This window comes from Oncorhynchus clarkii, chromosome 16 (assembly GCF_045791955.1).
Source record: "Oncorhynchus clarkii lewisi isolate Uvic-CL-2024 chromosome 16, UVic_Ocla_1.0, whole genome shotgun sequence".
NCBI lineage: Eukaryota > Metazoa > Chordata > Actinopteri > Salmoniformes > Salmonidae > Oncorhynchus > Oncorhynchus clarkii.
This window is the reverse complement of record NC_092162.1, coordinates 13,744,364-13,758,204: the sequence shown is the minus strand read 5'-3', so window position 1 is coordinate 13,758,204 and position 13,841 is coordinate 13,744,364. Positions and strand designations below refer to the sequence as shown.

General features: G+C 42.0%; 1 protein-coding gene across 1 annotated transcript in view; it reads left to right on the top strand.

The window, feature by feature from the left end:
* Positions 1-13,841, top strand: part of LOC139367462 (glutamate receptor, ionotropic, delta 1b) — a 382,576-nt gene that overhangs the window by 295,292 nt on the left and 73,443 nt on the right. The window contains exon 5 of the mRNA XM_071105674.1: positions 10,673-10,726. Coding sequence (XP_070961775.1) covers positions 10,673-10,726 — 54 coding nt within the window. The remainder of the gene's footprint in view (positions 1-10,672; positions 10,727-13,841) is intronic.

Sequence of the window (13,841 nt, the reverse complement as noted above, 5' to 3'; positions counted from 1 at the left end):
CTTGGTGACCTCTGTTCGCGGGATTCTTCCGAATGCATTGAGGAGTACACCACATCAGTCACTGGCTTCATCAATAAGTGCATTGACGATGTCATCCCCACAGCGACTGTATGTACATACCCCAACCAGAAGCCATGGCTTACAGGAAACATCTGCACTGAACTAAAGGGTAGAGCTGCCGCTTTCAAGGAGCGGGACTTTAACCCGGAAGCTTATAAGAAATCCCACTATGCCCAACCTGGACCCGTACAAATCAGCTGGGCTTGACAATCTGGACCCTCTATTTCTGAAACTATCCGCCGCCATTGTCGCTACCCCTATTACCAGCCTGTTCAACCTCTCTTTCATATCGTCTGAGATCCCCAAGGATTGGAAAGCTGCCGCAGTCATCCCCCTCTTCAAAGGGGGAGACACCCTGGACCCAAACTGTTACAGATCTATATCCATCCTGCCCTGCCTATCTAAGGTCTTCGAAAGCCAAGTCAACAAACAGGTCACTGACCATCTTGAATCCCACCGTACTTCCTCCGCTGTGCACGCTCAAGGTACTAAACAATATCGTAACCGCCATCGATAAAAGACAGTACTGTGCAGCCGTCTTCATCGACCTGGCCAAGGCTTTTGACTCTGTCAATCATCATATTCTTATCGGCAGACTCAGTAGCCTCGGTTTTTCTAATGACTTTCTTGCCTGTTTCACCAACTACTTTGCAGACAGAGTTCAGTGTGTCAAATCGGAGGGCATGTTGTCCGGTCTTCTGGCAGTCTCTATGGGGGTGCCACAGGGTTCAATTCTCGGGCCGATTCTTTTCTCTGTATATATCAATGATGTTGCTCTTGCTGTGGGCTATTCCCTGATCCACCTCTATGCAGACGACACCATTCTGTATACTTCCGGCCCTTCCTTGGACACTGTGCTATCTAACCTCCAAACGAGCTTCAATGCCATTCAACACTCCTTCCGTGGCCTCCAACTGCTCTTAAACGCTAGTAAAAACCAAATGCATGCTTTTCAACCGTTCGCTGCCTGCACCCGCACGCTTGACTAGCATCACCACCCTGGATGGTTCCGACCTAGAATATGTGGACATCTATAAGTACCTAGGTGTCTGGCTAGACTCTAAACTCTCCTTCCAGACTCATATCAAACATCTCCAATCTAAAATCAAATCTAGAGTCGGCTTTCTATTCGGCAACAAAGCCTCTTTCACTCACGCCGCCAAACTTACCCTAGTAAAACTGACTATCCTACCGATCCTCGACTTCGGCGATGTCATCTACAAAATAGCTTCCAATACTCTACTCAGCAAACTGGATGCAGTTTATCACAGTGCCATCCGTTTTGTTACTAAAGCACCTTATACCACCCACCACTGCGACCTGTATGCTCTAGTCGGCTGGCCCTCGCTACATATTCGTCGCCAGACCCACTGGCTCCAGGTCATCTACAAGTCCATGCTAGGTAAAGCTCCGCCTTATCTCAGTTCACTGGTCACGATGGCAACACCCACCCGTAGCACGCGCTCCAGCAGGTGTATCTCACTGATCATCCCTAAAGCCAACACCTCATTTGGCCGCCTTTTGTTCCAGTTCTCTGCTGCCTGTGACTGGAACGAATTGCGAAAATCGCTGAAGTTAGAGACTTTTATCTCCCTCACCAACTTCAAACATCTGCTATCTGAGCAGCTAACCAATTGCTGCAGCTGTAAATAGTATATCGGTAAATAGCCCACCCAATTTACCTACCTCATCCCCATACTGTTTATATTTATTTACTTTTCTGCTCTTTTGCACACCAGTATCTCTACCTGTACATGACCATCTGATCATTTATCACTCCAGTGTTAATCTGCTAAATTGTATTTATTCACTCCTATGGCCTATTTATTGCCTACCTCCTCATGCCTTTTGCACACAATGTATATAGATTTTTTTTCTTCCTACTATGTTATTGACTTGTTTACTCCATGTGTAACTCTGTGTTGTTGTCTGTTCACACTGCTATGCTTTATCTTGGCCAGGTCGCAGTTGTAAATGAGAACTTGTTCTCAACTAGCCTACCTGGTTAAATAAAGGTGAAATAAAAAAATTAAAAATGAAAGACAAATTACTTCTAAGCTTGCTTCGAGGCAAGAAACTCTGAAACATGCATGAGAGCATCAGCTGTTCCGGATGACTGCGTGATCACGCTCTCTGTAACATTCCACGGGGCCAGATGGATTACCAGGACGTGTACTCCAAGCATGCACTGACCAACTTTCAAGTGTCATCACTGACATTTTCAACATGTTCCTGACTGAGTTTGCAATACTAACAATACTAACATGTTTCAAGCAGACCACCAAAGTCCCTGTGCCCAAGAACACTAAGGTAACCTGCCTAAATGACTACCACTCACGTCTGTAGCCATGAAGTGCTTTGAAAGGCTGGTCATGGCTCACATCAACACCATTATCCCAGAAACTCTAGACCCACTCCAATTTGCATACCGCCCCAACAGATCCACAGATGATACAATCTCTATTGCACTCCACACCACCCTTTCCCACCTGGACAAAAGGAACAAGTATGTGAGAATGATATTCATTGACTACAGCTCAGCATTCAACACCATAGTGCCCTCAAAGCTCATCACTAAGCTAAGGACCCTGAGACTAAACACCTCCCTCTGTAATTGGATCCTGGACTTCCTTACGGGCCGCCCCCAGGTGGTAAGGGTATCCACCACTCTGATCATCAACACGGGGGCCCCTCAGGGGTGTCTGCTCAGTCCCCTCATGTACCCCCTGTTCACTCATGACTGCATGGCGAGGCACGACTCCAACGCCATCATTAAGTTTGTCGAAGACACAACAGTGGTAGACCTGATCAGCAACAACGATGAGACAGCCTATAGGGAGGAGGTCAGAGACCTGGCCGTTTGGTGCCAGGACAACAACCTCTCCCTCAACGCGATCAAGACAAAGGAGGTGATTGTGACTACAGGAAAAGGAGGACCGAGCACGCCCCCATTCTCATCGACTGGACTGTAGTGGCGCAGGTTGAGAACTTCAAGTTCCTTGGTGTCCACATTACGAACAAGCTATCATGGTCCAAACACACCAAGACAGTCGTGGAGAGGACACAACAAAACCTATTCCCCCTCAGGAGACTGAAAAGATTTGGGTCCTCAGATCCACAAATGGTGCTACATCTGCACCATCGAGAGCATCGCTGCCTGGTATGAAAACTGCTCAGCCTCCGACCGCAATGCACTACAGAGGGTATTGCGAACAGCCCAGTATATCACTATTGCTAAGCTTCCTGCCATCCAGGCGGTGTCAGAAGAAGGCCCTAAAAATTGTCAAAGACTTCAGCCACCCTAGTCATAGACTGTTCTCTTTGCTAATGCACGGCAAGCGGTACCTGTAGCGCCAAGTCTGGGTCCAAAAGGCTTCTTATCAGCTTCTACCCCCAAGCCATAAGACTCCTGAACAGCTAATCATATGGCTACCCAGACTATTTGCATTGTCCCCCCTCTTTTATGCTGCTGCTACTCTCTGTTTATAAAAAAAATATTTATTTTACATCAGACTTAGTTTTCTTAAATCTGCATTCTTGGTTAAGGACTTGTAATCATTTCACTGTAAGGTCTACCTACACCTGTTGTATTCAGCGCATAAGACAAATACAATACAATAGTTCTCTTGAATTTTTTTATCAATTTTCCAAAATGTTTAAAAAACTGTTTTCAGGTTTGTCATTATTGGGTATTGTGTGTAGATTGACTTTGTTTTCGTTAATCTATTTTAGAATAAGGCTGAATAAGGCTGTAACAGTGCCTGTTATTGTAATGGTGAGAGGTTAGCATGTCTTGGGGGTATGATATTTGTGCGTCTGTAACTTTCTCACTCATCATTATTAAGGACTCATTTAGGATTATCTGTAATCATGGTAGCATCCACATTAATGTAGAAGTGTTTAGAAACATATTTTATTATTATTTACAATAAAATTGACTCCAAAATATTAACACTTCAAAAACTTCAAAAACAAACAGCAAATGCATCCAAGAAGTTAGTACAGTCACATGCTTGATTTAATCATTGCGTGCTAGGAATATGGGACCAAATACTACACTTTTGGCTCCTTTAATACACATACTGTATAAGTGAATTTGTTCCAATACTTTTGGTCCCCTAAAATAGTAGAACTATGTACAAAAAGTGCTGTAATTTCTAAACTTGCTATAGATGAAATTACCCTCAAATTAAAGCTAACAGTCTGCACTTTAATATCATAGTCATTGTACAGAGCCTCTATATATTGATCTCTCTCTATATATATATCTCAATATATATGAATCTTTCACTATATAGATGTCAATATATATGGATCTCTCTATATATATGTGCCTCTGTCACAGATACATCTGGAAATCATTTGCAGAACAGGAAACCAAACTAAGCATGCAGTTCTGGATAGTTCACCAGACACTAAAAGCATCAATATTGATTCTCCATGGAAACATCTTTTTAATCCAGGATTAGGCATAATCTGTGTCTGGGAAGCCAGCTCTCTGTATGAAACCCCCTTTACTGTTTGTTTTAGTTTGACTTCCATGGATATTATTCCACTCAAGTCCAAAAAGAAAGAGCTATGAACATCATTAATGCTCAAAATGCATCTTAAATGCAGCTGTGGAGACCGTAACCATAGTTACACGACATAGAACATTACAAGGTCCCGCTGATGGTTTCTCAGGGCCCTCGGCAGCTTTCGGCAAATACGTAGCGAGCAAAATCCATTTGGAATCGGTTTGTCTGAAATTAGGTATTATTCTATGCCTCAATGTTTGTCTGGTCAATTCAATGTTTGTCTGGTCAGTCCATTATGCTATCAGTGGTTTTTGTTAATAATCTTTGAAAACTTCCTCTGAGCAAAAAACTGCAAACCACAGAGTTAGAAAATGGAATGCTACAAGAGGGTAAGTGATGCTATTGTTTTGGTTTTCTCAGTGCCACTCTCTCCAGATCTACATGCAATGCCATGATTATTCAGTACCCTTCTAAAGACTTGTGTTAGCTCCCGAGCCAGTGCCTAGGCTTCTGCTCAGTGGGCTAACAGAGTTGTGTGGCGCGCAGGAGACCAGAAGTCAAACCCCAACCAGTCATATGTTAAACAGAAGCATTCATTAGCGTGTAATAAACGGAGTTTAAAAAAACAGTGTCTCAATAGTGTAGACCCGAATGACCTAAAATAATGCATGAATTCATCTTGATGCAAAACAGATCTTCATCCACCATTTTTGGTAGTTTCCATTCTAAGTGAGATGTCTGGTATGCATATGCATATGCATCTGGTTTGCATATGCATGATTAATTAGGGAACATATGGAAAGCGTTGGTGATATTTCTTTATTCTTTGTTCTACATTAAAATGATGCATGTTAAGGCATGGTAAGGCATGCTGTGGCACGTTTTGATTTCACACATCCGATGTGCTTGGTTATGTTTGCAGACACAGGGAGACATGAAGAGCAACACGGACAGGTTCAGTCATACAAGGCCAAAGCAAGCTGTTTTTTCCAGGAGGCCGCTGACAGGAGGACGGTTCATAATAATGTCTGGAATGAAGCAAGTGGGATGGCATCCAACACATGGAAACCATGTGTTTGATTTATTTGATAACGTTCCACCCATTCCGCTCCAGCCTTTACCACGAGCCCATCCTCCCTAGTTAATGTGCCAGCAACCTCCTGTGCTGGTTTTGCGCTAACCCTAACCCTAACCCATCATTACAGAACATGAGGTACAGTTACCTCCATGTTTTCTTTGTGGTAACAGTGTTATTTTGGTAGCTTATTCTGTATCAGATAATGTGTATTTATTAAGGATCCTCATTACTCTTCCTGGGGTCCAGCAACATACCACATACAGTAATGTGATGATGGTGATAAGGTTCGTTGTAGCTGAGTCGGTAGAGCACGGCAGTTGCAATGCCAAGAAACGTGGGTTCGATTCCAACCACACGTAAAATGTATTTTGACTTTTTTGTTCATTTAGCAGACACTCTTATCCAGAGCGACATACAAGTTAAGTGCCTTGCTCAAGGGCACGTCAACAGAGCTTTCACCTAGTCTGCTTGGGGATTCGAACCAGCAACCTTTTACTTACTGGTCCAACGCTCTTAAACGCTAGGCTTCCTGCCACTGGGTATACACGTATGACTGTAAGTCAATTGGAGAACAGCGTCTGCTAAGTGGCATATATCATATATAATGTGGACCGTCAGTTACCTGACTATAGTAAAAGGAAGATAACAGCTGTGTGTTCTTCACATGTAGCCTATATAATATGCAACCAGATTCCACCTGAAATACATCCTCCTTAAAAAAAATTCTTAATTACTTTTTATGATTTAAATACAATCAGGATGTGTTTCTTTTTTAATAGAAGAAGGCTGTTTTGTATTCCTGGTGAGGCGGTTGCCACGACACATTGATTTAATTCAGAGTTCAAACGTGCTTTCATTGACCTCTAGATGCAGATTCCCTGATGGGTTGTCCCCACTAGCTTTCAACTTCCACCACCCACACATACACTGTTTGAATAAGGAACATTTGAACAATGTCTTGATTGTCCCCCTGACCTGACATGTTTAAAATAAAATATTCTCACTAAGGTAGACTTGTGTGTTTTTAGTTTGAGGCCATGCAAACCTTGTATGTATAGATTTATTTAGCATGAAAAAACGGACAAATAGAATATCAAATAAAAATGGATTTTTGAATGTGTTCAACATGTTTCAATATTTTATTACTGATTTGATTACACATTGTGCATAACGTCCTAATGTTCCAGATAGCAGCAAGGCTAAGTGCACATTATTGCTTTAAATACCGGTAGTCTATCTATGTACTTTTAATTTGTGTAGAGAAAATGACTAGTTCGAACTGAATAGAGTAGCCTTGCCTCTCTGTCTAATTGACCCAGTCAGAACCATAGAATATCATGAAATTATAGGTTCTCTATGGCATTATAGGTTATTTATGTAATTATATGTCTTCTATGGTCAGACACTTGTCACTGTAGTGTTAAGAGTAGTTTCTCCCCAGTACCTCCACTCAGTGGTCTCCCCCTTAGTCCCTCCCTGGTTAAAGGCCGACAGATATACCATTCCCTCCACCAACCTCCCTTAAGGCCTTCTATAGCACACTCTCCATCACCACCCATCATCATGTTATCCAAAGCAACTTACAGCCACTCGTGCATACATTTTACATATGGGTGACCTCAGAACTTGAACCCACTAACCTAGCATCACAAGCACCACGCTCTACCAACTGAGCCACAAAGGGCCACAACTGATACTGCCCAAGTGGTGGCCAGCAATGCAAACATCCACTTTGCCCAGTGCCACTATTGAGAACCTCGTGCTGGAAATCTCAGGAATGCGTTCCAAATGGCACCCTACTTCCTACATGTTGCACTACTTTTGACCAGAGCCCTGTAGGGACAGAGCACTATATAGGGAATAGGGTTCCATTGGGATGCAGGATTGGACAGAGCAGGGAGGCTTAAATCCCTCTTCTTCATTTTGAATTATGAGGTGTTGTACTTTTTGCTTATTTGGTTTCTCCAGATACAGTATACATATTTCTCAGTATTTGAATGATGCTACAAATTTCACAGTGATTTTGACGCAAATTAATTTTTATGTACACTTCTTTCGGTCAGCCACATTTAAAGTATGTTCTCTTCATGTAGCACAGTCCTTAAACAACACAGTAGTATCCTTTATCTTGTTGCTGTAGGCTGGTAAATATAGTGTGTAGTGTTACATCACTGTTATAACTCAGTAGCTCGGTCAAGGAGAAGAATGACCAAGCAGGCTCAGAGTCATCAGCAGCCTCCGAGATTACTCCTCACGTCCCCGCAAACCACTTCACCTCCCCGCAAACCACCTCAAACCACATCACACAACGGACAGAGGGGACGGGCCACACATAAATATCATCTGCTTTTGGGGACATGTGCGATGATCTTGCATACATGAAATGTGGCATGATATGCAGCTAGACTATAGGCTATAGCAGGGTTCCCCGTGTGCCGATTTTGTTCCACGGATTTTGTTCCCCCCTCAAGTTTTCTCAGCAAAACAAATGTAATAATATACATATCCTATATACACTATCGTTCCAAAGTTTCGGGTCACTTAGAAATGTCCTTGTTTTTGGAAGAAAAGCACATATTCTCTCCATTAAAATAACATCAAATTGATCAGAAATACAGTGTAGACATTGTTAATATTGTAAATGGGTATTGTAGCTGAAACGGCTGATTTTTAATGGAATATCTACATAGGCGTTCAGAGGCCAATTATCAGCAAACATCACTCCTGTGTTCCAATGGCACTTTGTGTTAGCTATTCCAAGTTGATCATTTTAATAGGCTAATTGATCATTAGAAAATACTTTTGCAATTATGTTAGCAGAGCTGAAAACTTTTGTTCTGATTAAAGAAGGAATAAAACGGGCCTTGTTTAGACTAGTTGAGTATCTGGAGCATCAGCATTTGTGGGTTCGATTACAGGAACAAAATGGCCAGAAACAAAGCACTTTCTTCTGAAACTCGTCAGTCTATTCTTGTTCTGAGAATTTAAGGCTATTCCATGCTGGAAATTGTCAAGAAACTGAAGATCTCATACAACGTTGTGTACTACTCCCTTAACAGAACAGCGCAAACTGTCTCTAACCAGAATAGAAAGAGGAGTGGGAGGCCCCGGTACACACCTGAGCAAGAGGACAAGTACATTAGAGTGTCTAGTTTGAGAAACAGAAGCCTCAAAAGTCCTCAACTGGCAGCTTCATTAAATAGTACCTGTAAAACACCAGTCTCAACGTCAACAGTGAAGAGGCGACTCCGGGATGCTGGCCTTCTCAGCAGAGTTCCTCTGTCCAGTGTCTGTTCTTTTGCCCATTTGAATCTTACATTTTTTGACCAGTCTGAGATATGGCTTTTTTTTGCAACTCTGCCTAAAAGGGTTCTTTGAATGTCCCCTAGGAGAACCCTTTGAAGAAACTTTTTTGGTTCCATGTAGAACCCTTTTGGTTTCTGGTAGAAGAGCCCTTCCCACAGAGTGTTCTACATGGAACCCAAAAGGGTTCTACATGGAACCAAAAAGGGTTCTCCTATTGAGACAGCTGAATAACTTTTTTTCTAAGAGTGTGCGTTCTCTGTGTGTTGGGGAGCAAAAGGATTACAAACTACCCACATTAGAGCAGCCAGTATAATTATCCATGCAGTATAGCCTACATTGTGAAATTCTGTGACAGGATATATCTGTGAATATTTATGGTCAACATGAACCCACAGAAGTGTTTACATATGTAACAGCCTTCTTTATGGTAAGGCAGGCAAATGAGGAGCCGTTTGAGAACATCTGTCAGGCCTAATTAGCTTGAGGACAGGAGAATCACATGGGGCGATCCATAGCTTCTGTATTGGGCCCCTCAACTGGCAGATGCTGGACATGTATCTCAACAGAAATGTGCTAGGCGGTTCCAATATGGACACCGTACAACCATAATGTTTTATAAGTGAGTACATGAATACAGAATGGGATGATGAGGGTTATGCCATGTACAGGCCTTACTGGGTTATATCATGTACAGGCCTTTCTTACTGGGTTATACCATGTGCAGGCCGTTATACTATGGGGCGGCAGGTAGCCTAGTGGTTCGAGTGTTGAACTAGTATCCGCAAGATCAAATCCCTGAGCTGACAAAGTAAAATTCTGTTGTTCTGCCCCTCAACAAGGCAGTTAACCCATTGTTCCTAGGCTGTCATTGAAAATAATTTGTTCTTAACTGACTTGCGTAGTTAAATAAAGATCAAATAAAAGGCCTTTCTGGGTTAAACCATGTACAGACCTTTCTTACTGGATTATACCATGTGCAGGCCTTTCTTTCTGCAAATGGCAGTGTAAATGTTTGTTTTTATTGTAAAGTACAAGATAGTTGCTGATGCGATTATGATATATGGCATAGGCCCAAGCAAGCACTGTCATAAAAAATGTACTCTTACGCTGAGCAATTATCATTTTCCAAAACGCAAAGATGTTAGGTGCTGAAAAATTTGGCACTACATATGCTGCACCACTAAGGCATAAAAAAGGCTTGTGGTTTGAACGTTGTAGTACACTTACACTTCTGTTGGAACTGGCTGCCAACACAATGGACTGTGGGAAAGACAGTACCACCATGAGAACAACAAAAGAGAAAAACGGAAGGAATTGTACAAACACTATTTTCACAGCTGAGGTGTTTTGTGTAAACGTACTATACACATTTTCTTGTGTGTGAACGTACTATACAACAAAAATTGTCTCCATGACAAATGATTGGATGGTCATTTTGAACTACCGTCCTGTGTATTTTGGAGAGTCTGTAGCTGTGAGGCTTGCATGGATCCAATGCTGTTTGTCCATCATGGTTTTCCAAGCCACATGGGTCTTATGTTTGTTCCTTGAATAATTGGATAATGACAAGACTGTAGACGATTTTACATGGGTCCTGTTGGATAGAAACAGCAGCAATACATCCAAGTCTCCTGGACTCAATTTGCCTTTTCCCTCCACAGTCTTATCTGTCACTATGGTAACCTCTTTATTTCTCTCTCTTTCTTTGCAGGCTGTTGAAACCAACCTGGCTTCCAAGGACAGTCACTGGGTATTTGTCAATGAGGTAAGCGAAGATGAGAGTATTTATGTTGATGCTGCTGACAAATCTCTCTCTCTCTCGCTTCTTTTCTCTCTCTCTCTCTTTCTCCTAACTCCTATCTTTGCATTTCCTCTACACTGAGTATAGAAAACATTAGGAGAACCTGCTCTTTCCATTACGTAGACTGACCAGGTCAATCCAGGTGAAAGCTGTGATCCCTTATTGATGTCACTTGTTAAATCCACTTCAATCGGTGTAGATGAAGAGGAGACAGGTTAAATAATGATTGTTAAACCTTGACACAATCAGAGGGTGAATGGGCAAGACAAAATATGTAAGTGTCTTTGAACTGGATATGGTTGTAGGAGTCAGGCGCACCGGTTTGAGTGTATCAAGAACTCCAATGCTGCTGTGTTTTTCACACTCAATAGAATGGTCCAACACCCAAAGGACATCCAGACAACTTGACACAACTGTGGGAAGCATTGGAGTCAACATGGGCCAGCATCCCTGTGGAACGCGTTCGACACCTTGTTGAGTCCATGCCCTGACGAATTGATCCTGTCCTGAGGGCAAAGGGGGGTGCAACTCCATATTAATAAGGTGTTCCTAATGTTTTGTGCACTCAGTGTATATACCCACAACAACTGCGCGATGCTAATAACAGTGAGTTGACGATCAAGGGAACTGCTTGACGCATTGAGTAGATCAGTAGTCGCTCACAGTTCTACAGCACCTTGCATTGCGTGTGTCTCACATCCTTCAGTCACTCTGTACACTGATAGAGCTCTAACAAAATATGTGCTCATTGTTTGATACAACAAAACTCCTGCACCATTATGAAGATGTGGCCAAAATTGCATTTGAAACTCCCTAATAAGAAAGAGACATGACAGTTCCAATTTAGTTCATTATTTCCTTGATCGATTTCCACATCATAGATTTCTCTCTGGACTCAACTATAATTGTACTTACGTGTTCTCTCGTTACAAGCGTTGCCAACTGGCTAAGAATTCCTAAAAGTTTCCTCTCTGTTGTTTCAATTTCAATATGCCTGAGTCTCCCACATCCACTTCAGACATCTTTTAAGCATTTGCAGTTTTGTAAAAACACTTCTCATTTTATAAATGATAAATGGCAAACTGTCATCTCTAAACCAATTTTCTAATTTTGCTCCTATGAGTGCGTCCAAAATGGCAGTATTTTCCCTATATTGTGTACTACTTTTGACCAGAGGCCTATGGGCCCTGGGTCCAGGTCAAAAGTAGTACTCGATAGGGATTAGGGTGCCATTTGGGACTCAACCCTAGGTCTTAGCCATAGACATAGTCTGGGTCTCTGTACCACTAGGACGCCACACTTCGTTTTCAGCAGTAACTGTGCCCGAAGCAGAGTCAGACAGTGGTCCTGTCCCAATAGCCATACTAGTTTACTAAATAGTATGCGAAAAAGTAACATTTTGTAGTGTGTGAAATTTTGAAAGTAGTACTCCAAATGCATTATTTAATGCGCGATTGCGTTGACTCCCGCCATTAGTTTATTTTGGTAGAGCATGCCAATATATCTGATTATCAGATTATCAGAGTCAGAAAAGATGAGTGAATTCTACCAGATCAAACACTGAAATTAGTATGCAGTTTAAGAATGTAGTGCACTAGCATTAATATTCGGATGCGGCCAATGTCTCAAAGACATCTACCCAGGTCTCAGTATGTCTGCTCTAACACTGTGCTGATGTAAACAACCCTGCCCTTTAATCCAGCCTGTTCATTGGAGGCCAATTAAAAGTAGCAGGGTCTGCTCAGAATGCAGCCAGGCAGCAGTAGAGAGAGTTGATGAGGGTTTGAGAGTACTGTAGCTGCAGGTGTACTGGCCTCCTGTGGAGCTGGAGCTGCCTCGCCCAGACTGCCCAATGGCGGGCAGAGAGCCGTGGTTGTTGTGATGTCACAGCCTACCAGAGATAAGTCTTATTTATTATTATGAGTGTTCCTAATGTTCGCTGATGCCGGGAAAGTGGGAATGGGGGGGGGGGGAGATGACGCAGCGGCAGATGGTGCTTTAATCGATTTTGTGTTTGTGTGTTGCCAGTGTATAAAACGAAGGAAGACGTCGTGCTGGTTTGTGTTGCTGAGTGATTTGGCTGTCACTTAGGTCTACACATGGCATGGGATATTATACAGTGTTATGTTGTGTTTCCATTAAGCTAATTTGTGTATGTTAGTATACTCATTGTGAGTATACTCATTGTGAGCCCGCATCAGAAATGGGTGAACCGTCTTCTGTACATAATCTGAAGATATAACGAGGAGGAAGTCTTTCTGTGCTTTTTATCAACTCAAAGATATTTTCAAGGTAACAATCAAAGTTCATGAATAATTTAAATGAACACATGAAAATTACATTTTATTTTGTTGGTCTTATCTCTCTTCTCTTTGTGAAATATTCCTTTACATGAAATGTGTTGGAAGATGAATCCAGGGGCATTTTACTTATATAAGTACTATCTATGTCTGCAGTCTAGAATGGATATTCCTGCTCTTTGAAACCCCACATACACGTCAATGTTAGAGAGAAAGAAAGTACAATTCTTGTTCAGTGTCGGTCGATATACAATAACAGTCAAAAGTTTGGACACACCTACTCATTCAAGGATTTTTCTTTATTTTTACTATTTTCTACATTGTAGAATAATAGCGAACAAATCAAAACTATGAAATAACACATATGGAATCATGTAGTAACCAAAAAAGTGTTATATATTTTATATATTCACAGACTTCAAGTAACAGACACATGTCAACATCAACTGTTCAGATGAGACTGCGTGAATCAGGCCTTCATGGTTGATTTGCTGCAAAGAAAGCACTACTAAAGGACACCAATAAGAAGAAGAGAATTGCTTGGGCCAAGAAACACGGACAATGGACATTAGACTGGTGGAAATCTGTCCTTTGGTCTGATGAGTCCAAATTTGAGAGTTTTGGTTCCAACCACCATGCCTTGTGAAACGCAGAGTAGGTGAACAGATGATCTCCTCATGTGTGGTTCCCACCATGAAGCATGGAGGAGGTGTGACGGTGTGGGGGTGCTTTGTTGGTGACACTGTCAGTGATTTATTTAGAATTCAAGGCACACTTGA